Genomic DNA, 16330 nt, shown 5'->3' with positions numbered 1-16330 from the left:
TCCTGTTCCATATTGGCCTGGTGTTTCTCCTTTGTAGTAAAACACAAAATCTCCATGGTCTTCTATGTTTTCTCCTAGACGTCGAACTTCACTCAGACCCAGTATCGCCCAATTAATATTTTTTAAAGCTAGGATTAATTCTATTAGGCTTTCATCCGTTTTTAAAGAGAGTGTATTATATGTTGCAACATTTATTATATCGTTTTTTTGACGGCTTTTCTTGTATGACTTATGTTGTAGTTTTTTTGTCAAATTAGTTGGAGGGTAATAGTCTTCTTCCCCCACGGTGACCAGCCGGATTGGGGTGTCTGTACTAAAAGTTGGTTTAGATAAGGTTGTCATATTTTGGTTCCGGGTATCGATGCAGCTTACAAGTTTTTTGGGGTTTCCGATAATGAACCCGACCTTCTCCGTTCAACATAGTTGAGTATGTTAGGTTTTATGATATCTTTTCCTGGGGGGTTTGGTGGAGGGGGTTGTTTTTTTGGTTCGAACTTGTAGTCTTTTTCTGATTTGAGGAGTTCGGAGAACCTGACTCCTCTCTTTTCCTTTTTTCTGGGTTGTTGTCTCTATTTTTCTTTACTATTAATTTATCATGTTTTATGTATGCTATGTTTCCTTTTTTCTTTTCTTGTTCGACCTGCATTTGAAGCTGCTTTCTTATTTCTAACACCTCTTTAGAATAATCTTCCTTAATATATATTCCTTGAGGTAGTTTGGACTTGTTTCTTAGTATGATGTGTTTTTTCCATAATGAGGTGATAGACACTACGACGGGGCGATTTTTGTTGTTGATACGTTTCCCGATTCTATATATATTGCTGATTTCGTTGCTTTGAAAGTGTGTGCCCGATTCAATTATTGCCTCCATTATGCAATCAACAAGCTCACATTCGGTTTTCCCTATTTCTTCGACTCCGAAAAATATCAAATTATTTTTCCTTTTCTCATTTTTCAGGAACTTTACTTCAAGTTGTAATTCAGATACTTTTGATTTTAAAATATTATTTTCTTCCGTGATGCATCTCATCTTCTCATCAAGTGCCTCCATTACATTTTTGGTCACAGAGTTTGTTATGAGAAAAGTTTGGTTATTCAATTTCTCATCTAGCATTTTCATGAGCCATTCCATATCTTTTTTCTCCATTTTCGGTAAGATTTTACCGTTATGGCAACACTGGAATTGTCAGTACTTACTCCTATCAATGGCACTTGACAGATTGTTTGTTTTCTTGTGTTTATACCACTGACACTGTACTGTTCTACTAGTACCCTCACTTTATTTTGCACTTTTTAAGGTTATGTTTTAATCGTTATTGTCGTAAATTTTTCCCAAACGTTTATTTCCACTGTGTTTTGTTTGATCTTCTTTGTTTCTGTTTTATTTGATTATTTTAGTAGATATACAGTTGATCACACTATTTTGCACTGAGTTCTCGTAATTTAACGCAGAGATTGTTGACGTGCGTCTTATCTGTTCAATGACCGGAACCGGTACTATAGTCCACTAAATAATAAACAAGTACTTCACGGGTTGAATTTCAATTACTTTAACGCAGTTGCTAAGCAATTTAAGCTCATCGTAATTCATATGGTGAAATGGAACGGGTGATGAATCACCAGGACTCCTCAATAATGAACGTCTCTGATCAGAGTATAGCAAAAGGGGAACGATTTTAGGACTAAATTTTCGAGCAAAACTTTTTTTTGCATTTTTTCTAGTTTTTATTAGAAAAACTTTAAAGAAAACATTAAAATAAGCATCTTTTAGTGATATATTTTTTTTAATAAACTTGACCGTTTAGGAACTAGAGCGATCTGAAGTTGCGAGTTCGGACCTTACCTACGTTTTTTGTTGATAGTAATTTCCGTGACCAGCTCGACGAAGCTCCCGCTTCTATTCTGGGTAGTTATGCCCTTCGGGCAGGATAACACTAACCTTATCTAAACCGAGTTTTCTTAAGTGTCTGACGTCTGGCTCCTTAGTAATCCCACAGTGTAAGAAAATGTAATCCTATGGCCGAACTCGCAACTTCAGATCGCTCTAGTTCCTAAACGGTCGTTTATAAAAAAGTTCCATCAATAAAAGATGCTTATTTTAATGTTTTCCTTAAGTTAAAAAAGAAAAACTAGCAAAAATGAAAATAAAAAAATCTTCCTAAAATCTTTTACCAAAGTGTATAAGTACCTATGTAGAAATCTTTAACACTAAAAAGCGTGAAAAAAACAAACAAAAAATAGAACAGACTACAAAAAACCATGAAAATAATTTTGTACCAGTCTGAAGTCGGTGCAGTCAGGTGCTATTTTTTGTTATAATTTTTTTATTATGTTTGGAACCACTTTGGAACATACAGCCTTAGGGAGGTGGGAGGTAGCAAAAATCGTGCAGTTTTTATGTAGGCTCTAGAGGTAATTTTTTTTTGTAAAATGTGTAAATATATTTGTTATACTGAAATAAACCAAGTTTTTTTTTACCTACCCAGTAGTCCTTAAAAAATCTCATCCATCCAAGCAGTTGGCCATCACATAATCAAAAGTCAAACAAGACACAAAATAAATAACAAAACCACTTCCAAATCCAGCAACACTAATACGTGAGAGTCGATGGAACTCTCAGATCTGCGGGGCTACTACAAAATTCGAAGTTCGTGTCTTTCCACCCCTCTGACACTTTAGCTACTATTTGCCACGAGAGTGAGAGGGACGGTACGATACGAATTTCGGAGTAGGCCCTTTTCTGTTGATGCAAGTTTAAAACATTTTTTGGTCACTTTCACGCATACTTTCTCCTAACTAGGTTAGCTGGAAGAGATCCCTTTTTAGGGATAAGCTCGCCTTTGTTCTCCTCTCTGTGTATTTGTATTTTTATTTTTATGTGCAATAAAGAGTTTACATACATACATACTTTTTTTGAATCTTATATTTTAACGTGGCTTTTAGTACACCAAATGTGACTAGATAGTCAGCCTCAGATACAGTTGTGGTCATATAATTAAGAACGATTTTTTATAGAGAAGATTTTTTCAAACTGACAAGTGTTACTAACTGTATGTATATTTTTGTACTTCTCTCGGTATCGTAAAACTTTTCCTTACTAGCGGTAAATTCATTTATACATATAATTGGCTAAAAAAATAGATAAACTTTATATATTACATCTAAACCTAGTATTACTACTTACTGGCTGGTCATATAATTAAGAACGCTGAATAGTTTATTTTTTATTCAAATTTAAATAGAGAACGGACCGCCGCTTTGTGGTTTTAGGTTATTATTTGAATAATTTTGGCGCCATTTAGTGCCGTAAAAGTCTTAAAGGCGATTGCTTCTTATAAAAACAACGGGAAAAAATAAAAGTTGTGATAAATCTACAAGAAAAGTAATACTAAAACTTCGCGACAAGAATTGGTCGTATAAACACATAGCCGATCATCTGCAATGTTCAAAAACTATGGTTTTCCACGCCATAAAGCATTTTGCTACGTATCAAACTACTTTAAATGTTCCGCGTGTACCTAGACAAAGAAAGTCATCTCGTCGAGATGATCGAAATATCGTTCGTTTGGCAAAACAAAATTCTTTTAAAGGGTCTAATGAGTTGAGAAAAGAATATTTTGGCGAAAACAACCCTTCAGCAATCTCGGCACGCAGTATTCGAATGCGTTTGGTGGAAGAAAAGTTGCACGGAAGGATAGCAAGGAAGGTGCCTATGTTGAAACGGTGTCATAGGCAAGCCCGGCTTGCATTTGCAAGAAGATATGAAAACTGGACAGTCAGACAGTGGAAAAACGTTCTTTTTTCTGACGAGACAAAAATAAATAGGGTATGTTCTGATGGCAAACGATATGTAAAACGGCCTCCAAATAAAGCATCCGACCCAAAGTACACAAAAGTAACTTTAAAGCATGGCGGGGGAAATATAAAAATTTGAGGATGTTTTTCTGGACAAGGTGTTGGACCTGTTAGGCTGATAGAAGGAAACATGGATCAATTTCAATACAAAAACATACTGGAAGAAACAATGTTACCATATGCTGAAGGCGTGCTTCCGGTTATTTGGACATTCCAGCACGACAATGATCCCAAGCATACTGCACGTACCGTTAAGGAATTCCTCACATCGCAATCAGTTTCTGTCTTAGATTGGCCAGCCAACAGCCCCGATCTTAGAGCAATAGAGCATTTTTGGTGCGAAGTCAAGAAAAAAGTTTCAAATCGACAGTGTGGCAATTTAAGAGAACTGTATGACGTATTCTTAGAAGAATGGAACTCTATCTCTCTTGCGAAATGTCAAAAAATGATAGATTCAATGCCTCGCCGGTGTAAGGCAGTAATAAAAAGCCGTGGACATGCTACTAACTATTAATTTTAGTTAAAATGTATTACATTGCTTTTTTTCTGTACAAACTTCACGTTAGTGTGATTTAGTTCATCTAAGTTTCAAATAAAAAAACTTTCGAACCGTTCAATAAATCGTTCTTAATTATTTGTCCAGCTTCATTACTATTTGAATTTGTTACTAAAGAGATTAAAAACAAAATTTGAAAAAAAATGACAGTAATTTTATTCTTTATTCTAAATCCCGTTTGCTCTATTCATGTGGCTATTTCATAACGTAACTAGTTACTTCTAAGAAGGACCCACGACTACACATGACATGATTTAGTTAAAAATAATCTGGAACTTCAAATCGTTCTTAATTATGTGGCCACCACTGTATATACACCACACTACAGAAATTACACTCTCCCTTGCACTGAAACCACGTCTCTGGATGCAAAGGCCTGTCTAATGATAATGAACCTGTAATTCAGCATCGCTTCTTTTGAAAGCGGTCGACCTAGAATCACATTTACACCTCCATTGAACAAGCCCATACCATCCGAATACCAGTCTCTGATAAAATCTGCATACTTTTCATGGAAAGTTATGCGCGGCTCTTTCACTTTAAGGGAACTATCCACTAAAAACACATCCGCGTTTGTCCACTTTGCCGTTATGGGAGCGTCATGGGATTGCAGACATTTCGAAGACAGAACGGGAAGCTTTTAAATAAAATATTTGTTTAATTTTCATATTTATTAGGTACATGGGTCATGCTGAGTTATGAAGTTTCCGAATATCAATCTGTAATTTTGTGCGGAACCTTCAGAACTTTCTTCTAATCTTGCGGAATAATCGTAACATTAATCAATAAATAACTTATCAAAAATCACATTATTCATATTACATATCTATTTATTTTTTGATTAAACACTGGCAAAACAACCTAATAATAACTATAAATATTTTAGTCAAAATACCCCGTATATGGTATTTTGACTATGAGTGAGAATCACGAAAGTTTAAAACGTTATATAAATATTTTTACAAGTAAATTACCTATACTATATAATAATAATATCATGGGACACTTGACACCAATTGACCTAGTCCCAAACTATATAAGCAAAGCTTGTACTATGGATACTATAGGCAACGGTTAAACATACTTTTATAGATAAATATATATAAAACATCCAAGACCCGAGAAAAAAACATTCGTATTATTCATACAAATATCTGCCCCGGCCGGGAATCGAACCCGGGGCCTCAAGCTTCGTAGTCATGTTCCCTGACCACTTGGCCATCCGGTCGTCATACAGTGGTGTACCTGGCTGAGTTAAAGGTATAATATATCTTATATCACTAGTTTTTTGTTTCCAAATATTTATTTATTATATTTATTTATAGGATGACTGTTTAATGCTTTACCCCGAATGTATTCTTATAAATGTGTGTATTTTCATACACTAAAATCAGTCAAGTGCAAAAATAAGTATCTATTCGAACCACTAATATATAAAATATGTTACTACAGCATTATTGCGTCAGAATAAGGCTAAGGTACTTGTTTTTAAAACGTTGAATAAGTTCATATTTTTACACTTGACTGACTGTACGGTCGAACAAATTTAATCATGACCCAGGGTGGTACCTTTTCATAATCAATTAAATCAATTTCACTATGATTTCCTTGACAAAAGTATGAGGTGTCAACATGACACAAAGGTTTCACTCTGGGTCATGATTAAATTTGTTCGACTTTACGTGCTAACGTTACTTTCGAATGGTATTCTCATTTCGTTTGTATAATACTATTTTAAAACTCTTGAATTATTTACTTAATTAATTGTTTAAGTACTTTCTTCTTTTTCCATTATATCATTGAAATTATTGCTTATTTATGTATATAGTTCACTGTGGAAGAAAAATACTAGCATAATACTACATATTGATTAAGCTACCTATATAAAATTACGTTTTTGGAACACAATTTACTTGTCACTGGAATACGTTGTCCAGTAAATCTATCGGAAAAAAGTATTCCGAAGTTAAGGGAATTCTTAGAGACAGAATTTTTAAAATTTTCGCTTTGACCTCTTAAACTTAGCACATTATCTAGGTATACCATATCGTATAATCTGCTTAGTTTAAAAGATAAAAGCGAAAAACTGAAAAGGTCAGAAAAATTGAGGTTACTACACAGTACGAGTATAATCGAAATGTGTAATAAAAATATTTAGCAAAATCACCCACACTGTTAAAAAAAAAACTTTTTTTTAATTTTTATGCATTAAGTACCATTATTTTGTTCTTAAAGTGTTTTTAAAATACAGCATCGCCACCATAAAAATAATAAATACGTAAAAATTCAAGTTTTCTTAACCGTAACACTAAAAAAACGAAATAAAAATTAATGCTTAATTTTTTTTTTGATAAATTTGGCTGCATCTTACACCACACATTTAAGAGTTAAGGAGACATTATGAAGGTTGTATCATTGGTGAACTGCTGTTCAATAGCTAACTATGTAGTAAGTTAAACCATAAACAAGTAATTTTAAAATGATACTGCGTCTACCGAATACTGGATAACCAGTAGCTATAGTTGTTTGAAATTTTTGGTGAAATCTTGTCCTACACCTCTCCTATAAAGGGGTCTACCCATTACACCGTAACTAACATGACCGTAATACCAAACTGTCAGGAAAAAATATTCTTTTTATCGAAAAGTATGGGACTGCCCACTAGCATGTTTCCCTACCAACCGTCGCCGTGCCGTGTCAAGTATGCGCTTGACATTCGGTTCCTAACACTATTACGGTCATGGCATGACACGGTGCAGTGGGTAGAGACCTTACTTTAACCAGAACTATAAACTTTGAAAATGTAACTAAGGGTTGATTCATCCCCACTACTCCCCAATCAGGTTTGCATCAGCATCTCTGTGTCAGGGTATTTTAAGAGAGGTTTAGGACAAGTTTAACGCTTACCTCGAAACCTACCTAAATATGTCTACCAGCTCTCGAACTGTAGTCAGTAGAACAATTATCAAAACCCACTGGTGACATCCACCACAATGCTCACAACTCTGGTAAGAAGAGGTCCAATGTTGTCCTTTGGGATAGTACTCCATTTCTCCTTCAGACATTTCTCTACGGTCGCATGGGATGACTTCTCATCTGGAAACATGAGATCATTCGTTAAGATAACACTTATTTTGGGATCAGAGGCTCGTATTTTCTAATGACCTCAGAAGATGTTACAAATTTGAGTGTTATGTTAAAAGCTGTTGCGACCATGTAATCAAAATAGAAAACTACTATAGGTAATCAGATCATATAATTGATATCCACGTGGACAAGTTCGTGATTGAAGTTGGCTCCGACACCGTGACACGTCTGACTCTGAAAGTGATTCCAATAAGTCACTTTCTGCATTTCAATTTGAATATAATTGCCCTATGGGCACCGAATATTTGACCAATAGTGACCAATTCGCAGTGTTCCGTTCCGACTATACTGAACTATTGCCATATAAATAAGAACAATAGCGCCCTCTTGACAAATATATATATCTTGTCATATATTTTTGGTTTACCTTTTCTTGATAAAGTAACCCACTGGTTGCCAACTTTCAATTTTTCACACAAGCATCCATGGAACATCCATGGAACAGTAGTCTTACGTTTTATTCGCGTGTTCTAGCCAACGAATCAGCGCCAAAAGGTAGGCAAAGAACTTGACGTGCTCTGGCCAGTGCATGCAAGCAACCCCGCAGTCAACATGTAGAGCGGACATTACATAAAGTTTGCCGGGCTTGATTTCCTTTTTTTATGGAATAGGGGACAAACGAGCAAACGGATCGCCTGGTGATAAGCGATTACCGTCGCCCATGGACACCTGCAACACCAGAAGAGTCACAAGTGTGTTGCCGGCCTTTTTTTTTATTAGGTATACTAACCTGAATTATGGCATTTGGCGCTGTTCAATGTGAAAAATACGGCGCTCTTTTTAACTAGCGGGTTGAACTCGTCGCAGTAATAATGGAAGGCCATTGCCAGGGGAGAGGGCACGTGTTCCACGTCTCTTATGAGGAGTACGCCCGTCTTGGCCATGTCTTCCCGGTATGCCTTCACTAGCTGAGAATGACTTTGCATCTTCAGGTCTGAGCCTTCTACCACCAAGTATTGAACCGAGACATTGTCGTTGCCTGCCAATTAATAAATAATAAATAAATATCATACGACACATCCTAATCCCAAACTGAGTAATGCCTGTACAGTCGCCATCAGAAATAACAAATAACGTTGATGGGCCAATCAACTATTTTACCGACACTTTGGGCGTCTCCTGCGTTACCAAAAAATTGTACTTCCAACAAGATATTTCACGGTATAATAGGTTGAACTTACGTAGGATGGCATGTATTCATGTACACCATCTATTAAATTACAGAAAAAACATGTTTACTTACAAAAATCTGCAATTGTTTGAAAAATTAGTGTCGGTAAAAAAGTTGATTGGCCCAGGTAGTGAGCGAGATACTCAAATATTTCGGGGCGGCCTTACCTTTCAATAAATTCGTTACTACCTAGGTACGGTTAATAATATCAGACTATACAATCCATACTATAATATTATAAATGCGAAAGTAACTCTGTCTGTCTGTCTGTCTGTCTGTCTGTTACGCTTTCACGCAAAAACCGCTGAACCGATTTGGATGAAATTTGGTACAGAGATAGAATAGACCATGGGAAAGAACATAGGCTATCTTTTATCGCGAAAAAAAGGCTTTAAGGGGTTGAAATAGGGGGTGAAAGTTTATATGGGGGAAGTTCGTCGCTGTTGGAAATAAAACCATGAAACATGAAGCATTTAGGCACTTAATAAGAAATAAGTCGGTATTTGTTTTAGCTTTTTTGAAAATTCGACCTGTGAGGGGATGAAATAGGGGATGAAAGCTCATATGGAAGGTCGTCATTATCGAAGATAAATCGATGTTTCTTTATGAAACTTGGTATTTGGGCACGTGATAAGAGATAAATAATTGTTCGAGCGTTATTTTAAATTCTTCTTCTTCTTAAAACCGGTTAAAATCGACTCGAACTCGCGCGTCAAGGGTTCCGTGCATAGGTTTTTATGAATATCAAGTGTTAGCAGAGCCAAGCTCATAAGCAAAATGTACGCAATGTGGGGTCATTTTACATGGCTTATTAACATAGACAGTCAAACATGAAAAATTATGATTTTCAGATTTTTCTTACTTATTTTGCTATAAAGGGAATAAAATTTGCTGTAAGAGCTTCCTTTATACAAAATTTCAAGTTTCTAGGACAGCCGAAAGTACCCTATAACTTTTTTTGAGTTTAGGGTTTTAATTTCAACTCGATAAATACTCCGCACGTTTACGGGATAAAGGGTCTTGACAGACAGACGGACGGACGGACAGCAAAGTCATCCTATAAGAGTTCCATTTTTTCCTTTTGAGGTACGGAACCCTAAAAAACATTTGTTCCGGCTCTTTTCAAATTTCGTCATTTTTCATACCTACTTGAAAATATGGGGATGAAAGTTCGTAAGGAATTCCAAACAAATTTACTATAAGTATAGAAATATGTGTAGCAATGCTTAGTAAGAATGCCGTCTTAATTATAATCCTACCCTCCTAACTTACAATACAGGACGTAAGATGTCAAGAGCTCACTATGAAGAATTAGTCCTTTTGTGTTGGCAGGGTAGAATACTTATGTTTTACCAAAGAATGGAAGAACAAAAAAAATTAGTTTAGATATAAAGCAATGTATTAAAATAGGTTATTTTCAGTAAACCGTAGAAGTTTCTATGTGCTATTATTGACAGAATAGGTACCCTAAATAAATTAAATACTTTCCAAAGATACTATTCCACGCGGACGAAGTCGCGGGCAAAAGCTAGTTTCTCATAAATTTAAGATTAGCGACTTTTCAATAAATTCGGAACATTTGTGGAAAATACACTTTTTTCGGGCTACAAGACTAAGGCTGCGTTTCCATCAGAAATGTGCGAGGAATGTGTTTTTCACGAACCAATAGAAACTGTTTATTTAGTGGGTAATGGGAGGGGGGAGGGGCATAGAAGGCTAATTAACGTTTAAACATCCCTAAATACCAAAATAAATAATGTGATTAGAATTAAAGTGTTAACTTAGAATCATAGCTTAATTCATTGCGTATGACTATGGAGACATTTATGTTAATAAGAACGTAATTAATCTACGAGATGCGAATATTTTAATGACAAAAGGCATTTGACCCGCTATGCCGCGTGTAGGGGTAAGTGGGGTCTCCTATGGGGCATTGGGGGTGGCCATAATAAATAACGAAACGAGTGAAATAGTTTTATTTCTTAGCAACTAACGAACGACAGTTAAAAAAAAACTACAACACTTTTCACTAACTATACTTTTTTATAATCCAAATACTGTGCCCCACTTTGCCCCAGGCACCATACCCCACTATGCCCCACCGGCTCATTCAAAATTAAACACAAACTGGCGGTATTTTCCCTTTGATTCAATGACCTTGTGCTTTTTGATTAAGAAATCCGGAAGGGAACTGATTCGTAATAAACTATAACACATTACAGTACATAAGTACGTTTTAGAAAGGATTGCTGTTCAATTTCTTTATTTTTTTTAAGAAAAACATTGGTTTTGATATATTTGTTTATATCACACAAACGCCTGCCGAAATGGCGTGGCTCGCCTATGAAATGAAGCTAACACGCCGACTAACGCCCAATCATAGCGACGCATTTGACAGCTTATACGGTGTTTGCTTCGAGCTGCGTAACGTAAGGCTTGCCCCGCTACGCCCCGTACACCGCTATAACCCCCCCCCCCTCCCTAACCTATCCTCGCACAGCATAGCTCTGGGGGAAACAACTGAGCGGAGAGAGGCTAGGTAAATGATGTGTTTCTATTGGTTCACGAAAAACAATTTCCTCGCACGCAACACATCCTCGCACATCTCTGAAACGCAGCCTTATAGCGATGTTATATTTGCATTGCCTGACATGGAAAATCATTATGCAACTTGCTGCGAGGACGTTCTATGGTGGAGCAAGAATCAAATGATTTAAATGTACTTATAGGGCAATGACGACAGATTTGGTTAAGGTTACTTACGTAGAAATTTCGCCGCTTTCGATGCAACATTATTAACAAAGCCATCAAACTTGATCGGATCAAAGTTCTCGCTCATACTGTTATAGACAAATATTAAACAGCCTGTTGTGTCTTCCCTTTTGTATATTGTCGATATTCCTGGAATTGTTAGAAGAAAGTTGTAGTAAACATTAAGATACATAAAATAGTTGCAGTAAAACTTGCGTTGCTGGTGAAGGAATAGTACAGCACCTGTTTGTATCTTCAGAATGGAGTTTCCACCAACTTTATATTTAGCTCCTAGTTCATTTAGGTCAGTATGAAATCTTAGTTCATCATAAACATCATTAATCGCCAGAGAGGACTGTTGGCAATAAAACGCCAGGGCGGCTACGATCATCACAATGGGAATTAAGTAAAATAGAACAACTCTGGATTTGTTTTCTTCATTTATGTGGTTTGATTGGTTTAGTCTTGATAGATTAGGAGATTGTGACGAATGACTTGAGTTTCGACTGTCTGTGCTTCTGCTAGTGGACCTTGGTGAAGCTGCAGATTCCAATGTCCAGTTGAGACCTTTACTAATCGGGGAGTTTTCTATTTCTCGTGCCTTCAATTCGTTGCTGCAATATGAATGTGACGGAAGTGTTGCAGGTAAGGATTTGGCCAGCGTATTGCTGCAAGGAAACATACATTACCAGCTCATAACTCGATGCATCATAATTTTGATTAGTTTGCTTATTCACCGGCCATTTGGCAAAGAACAATCGCCAAGGATATCTTAAGACTTAGTTCGTTTACGTTTAAGTATTCTGAATTTTTGATAATTATATAATGTAATTGTCTTTAATTGTTTGCTATGAGTATTCTTGTAAAGCAAGCAGGGTCGGATTAATCATGTCGTCTCTAGGCAATAAGGCAATACCCCCTACTTTTCAGCGGTTTATAGATCATCAGCTCTTTTCAAGTTCAACCAAATCAACTGACAGAACAATATAAAAAACCATACCTATTATAGCAATTAAGGATACAAATCCAATTAAACTGTACCTAACTGTATGTATGAAACATTTCCAAAATCTTGGGTTCGCGAGCGTGACCCCTAGGTAATTGCATACTCACTCAGCCTGATTGCTATTTGTATTGTCTCGCTCTAACAGCAAGCTTATATTTTAATATTAATAGCAGGGGAGATTAGGCAAGGGGATTATACACTTTAATAGCAGGGGAGCTAGGTTTGGTTTTTCTCAAGTAAGTAGGTACTTCTTAAAGTCCAGTTTAGACCTGCAATAAAAATCGTGCGCGTTGCTCTACATTGTGCGCCCGTAAAGCGAACGAGTATAAATAAAGTGGTTAATCGAGCGCCCCATTGTAATGCAATTTGAACGTTTTTCCTTGCACGTCTAAACTGGGCTTATGGGCGTATTATGCGGTCTGAATGACGGCTGGACTCATAAATCGTAAACTACAAATGATTTTGTGCTAAAAATAGTCTGATATTGTACTTACGTAGTCCCGCCGCTCTGTTCTGTTCCCATTTAGGGTTAGCGGTTAAAATGATTTAGTTCGGAATTACTAGATAGAAAATGTAATACATAAGTAAGTAACATCTACGATATTAGACTATTTTATAACCGAATAAAAAAAGAGAAGGTTCAAAGTTCGACTGTACCTACAGGTGCCTATTTTTTTAAAGAATATTCACCGATTACTGGAAGACGGTGGATTGATTTGAAAGCAATATTTTGTAAACGGTGAAGAATCGTTGCTATAACTTGGATTAGTTACAATAAAAACAGAAAAAAAAATTATAACTACTACAAAAATAATGAAAATATTTACCGGCGCCAGTAGGAATGGAGTGGAGTGAGACTTTATCACTTCTGCTGGCTTGTGCTGAGGAACCGAATTCAAATGAGTAGAAAATTATTTTCATGTTTTTTGCAGTGGGTTTAATTTTTGCTAAAATTTTATACATACAGGGTGTCCCAAAACCATGCCACATGGAGGGAAAGTATGTTAAATATTGTAGATAGACAATTTGACTGAAAGGAGACTTAATTTTGATTTTGAAAACTATTTTAACTGCATTCAAAGAGTTTTGAATAATCGCCTGTCTGAACCGGGAATCGAACTCGAGAAATAGTAAAAAAAAAACGCCCGTAATTTTATGACACCGATCAAAAGGCTTGTTTTCAAAATCAAAATTAAATCTCAATTGTTTTAAAAATCAAAATGAAATCTCCTTGCAGTAAAATTGTCTATCTACAAAATTAAAGATACTTTCTCTCCATGTGGCATGGTCTTGGGACATCCTGTATGTATAACACAAAATAATTTACTTTGAAGTATCCAGCCAGCATTCTGGCAGCAGCGTAACAAGTACGGTACGCCCTTAATAAAGGAGTGGCTTGGCAAAATATTTCCCTGCGCCTGAGCTCTCGTATATGTATGCTACACATACATGTCTATGTTTTGACTAAAGTATACATCTTATACTATAATTCAAAAATAATGTTAAAAAGCAATAATCAAAATTACAAATGTAATGATAGTAAATTAATGTGAGTATATACAGATGAATTACGACTATGTTATATGAGCTGTTGACGGATGTTTCACAGTATGATCATTTTATACAAGGAGAAAGGGCCAGAGATATCATTAAATTCAAAGCATTTTAATGTATGAGTATGCATTTGTACACAGCAATATAATTTGTTTGATTTCCTTTATTATCAGATGACAAATAGTTGAACCGCAAGATGTTCTTGAATTTATGGGTATATTCTTGAGCCAGTGACTGTATTTAATACATTAACCCTTTTCCAGGCCTCGTGAATTTAGATACCCAACCACAAAATGAATCATAGTTTTATATTGTTTCCTACGACTCCTACGATGGCTTAATTTATAAACGAATAATATTTTTCATGACTTCGGTTGATTGTATATGTCGACGGCCGATCGTAAAATCCGCCAGATCACGAAATTCCTAGGCATATCGTGAAATGGTGCCTTTTCATGATATGCCTAAAAGTTGGCCAGGCATATCACGATGTGCCTGAAAAATAATACGGCAGATCGATTAGAGCAACGCATTCCTCGATATTCCTAGCCTAGTGATAATGCCGAAAGAGAAAATTTTAGGTACGACGAGCGAAGCAAGGAGTTGTTAGTATGAATTGCAACCACAACGCACGAGCCGAGCGAGCGAAGCGAGCGTGCCGCGGTAGCGGCCGGCGAAGTGCCAGAACCGATATGGCGGCGTTTCATGATATGCCTAGGAATTTCATGATCTGTCTAAACTGCCAAAATCATGAAATGGCGGGTGTTTCATAATATGCTTAGGAATTTCATGATCTGCCTAAACGTCACTAGGTAACCGTTAAACGGTGAGTTTTGAACGATATATGGCGGAAGCCCCTTAGCCGATTCATGAAATGGCGCCATTCACGACATGGCCTGTAATTTCGTGATCTGGCGGATTTTACGATCGGCCGCCGACACATACATATTTGTAAAAACAAGGTTGAATATTTGTATACATTCATGTGGTAGATATATGCACTGTGCCTGGAAAAGAGTTAATTAAATCAGATCAATATTATGCTCTGCTGCAACGGGCATTGGCTAACACAAAAGAGGATGCCCATAAATAATGTGGCGACGCTTGATGGAGATGCTGTGCTGCAAATAACACCCAAATCAAGATGGAGAAATATGGAATCTGCCACCCAGAAGGTTTTGAAAGTTATTGACTAATACGGTATTTGACAACTCCTTAATTTGCCATATCTTAATATTATTTTGATACAGATAGTGTTTAGCGAAGAGAAAATTTAAATCGGTTCAAAATTGGATTTATAGTGATTTTTTGAAAAATCTGTAAACCTGTCTCTTATTCAAACGCTTTTCTCTATGCAGCAAGTAAGTATGGCGGTACTGGCGTGTGACGTCACATGCCAGTATGTCTTTCTCTGTTTAATCTTGAATTTCTAACCATTCTAACTTTGTTATTTGTAAAGGTTGCTTAAAAATTGTTTCTCTATTCGATAACAGGCATTGTGAATTTTTAATTTATAAAACATATACAAAATAGTCAAATACCGTATTGTCCAGAGGCCTTATTGTCTTACTCTTGGAATCAAAAACATTTACAATGCTTCTTTCTGTGACACGGTTGACACGGTATAGGATACGCTCGCTAGACCTAAGACAATACAGCCTCAGGTACTACAAGAAACCGTTATAGCTTTGGCATTGTCGTCGTTCTGTCCGACTGTCCGTTTGTCACTAGCTTATAAAGTGTTAGCTCGGAAGCTGTAATTTTGCATTGCTACATACACACATATATACACAATGATTATTAGAGAGCAGGTTTGAAGTACAAGTTTAATAAGAATAAGACCAGTACATTCAACGTCATAAATAAGTGATCTTTTCTGTAGCTTGTTGCTTCCAGTCTTTACACAATTTCGAATGGCTTTCGAACATAATGTTAAAGTGACAAGGTACAAAAGTGATCACTTATTTATGACGTTGACTGTACAAGTAAGCATTTATTTTTATCAAAAAGGTGCGTAGTAAATAGGATCTATAATGTTTGTGCTGTATAACACTTTTTTAATTAGAATAAATATATTTTTCTTTACATGAATTTGTAGCGAGAATAACATTTATTGAATTTAATTATCAGTGTATAATGTATAAGATTGCACTGCGGTAAATAAGTAACAAGATAACTGTAAGACCTTAAACAATATGATATCTATAAATAAATGTCGTAATTGTCGTATTTGGCGGTAAAGAAACTCTTTAATTTTTTTAAATTAATTGTTGCTACTTAAAAATTTGTT

General features: G+C 36.0%; 2 protein-coding genes across 3 annotated transcripts; both read right to left on the bottom strand.

Annotated features, from left to right (window-relative positions):
- Positions 1–439: 439 nt before the first annotated feature.
- Positions 440–1147, bottom strand: LOC141440862 (uncharacterized). The gene has a single exon (XM_074105442.1). It carries the CDS (start codon positions 1145–1147, stop codon positions 440–442), a length of 708 nt encoding a protein of 235 aa, XP_073961543.1.
- A 4591-nt stretch (positions 1148–5738) lies between these two features.
- On the bottom strand, positions 5739–13210 carry LOC141426516 (uncharacterized). 2 transcript variants are annotated; one of them, XM_074085491.1, is made up of 6 exons: positions 12981–13210; positions 11724–12148; positions 11493–11630; positions 8289–8537; positions 7331–7507; positions 5739–6243 (listed from the first exon to the last, which is right to left on the bottom strand). In XM_074085491.1, exons 1-5 carry the CDS (start codon positions 13007–13009, stop codon positions 7377–7379), a joined length of 972 nt encoding a protein of 323 aa, XP_073941592.1. In that variant the 5' UTR covers positions 13010–13210; the 3' UTR covers positions 5739–6243; positions 7331–7376. The 2 variants fall into 2 exon arrangements, with proteins under 2 accessions (XP_073941592.1, XP_073941585.1); XM_074085484.1 differs by having other exon boundaries at positions 5739–7507.
- Positions 13211–16330: the final 3120 nt, after the last annotated feature.

The sequence above is a fragment of the Choristoneura fumiferana genome, chromosome Z (assembly GCF_025370935.1).
Source record: "Choristoneura fumiferana chromosome Z, NRCan_CFum_1, whole genome shotgun sequence".
NCBI classification, from domain to species: domain Eukaryota; kingdom Metazoa; phylum Arthropoda; class Insecta; order Lepidoptera; family Tortricidae; genus Choristoneura; species Choristoneura fumiferana.
The sequence above is the reverse complement of the archived record's forward strand: the minus strand, read 5'-3'. Positions and strand labels throughout refer to the sequence as shown.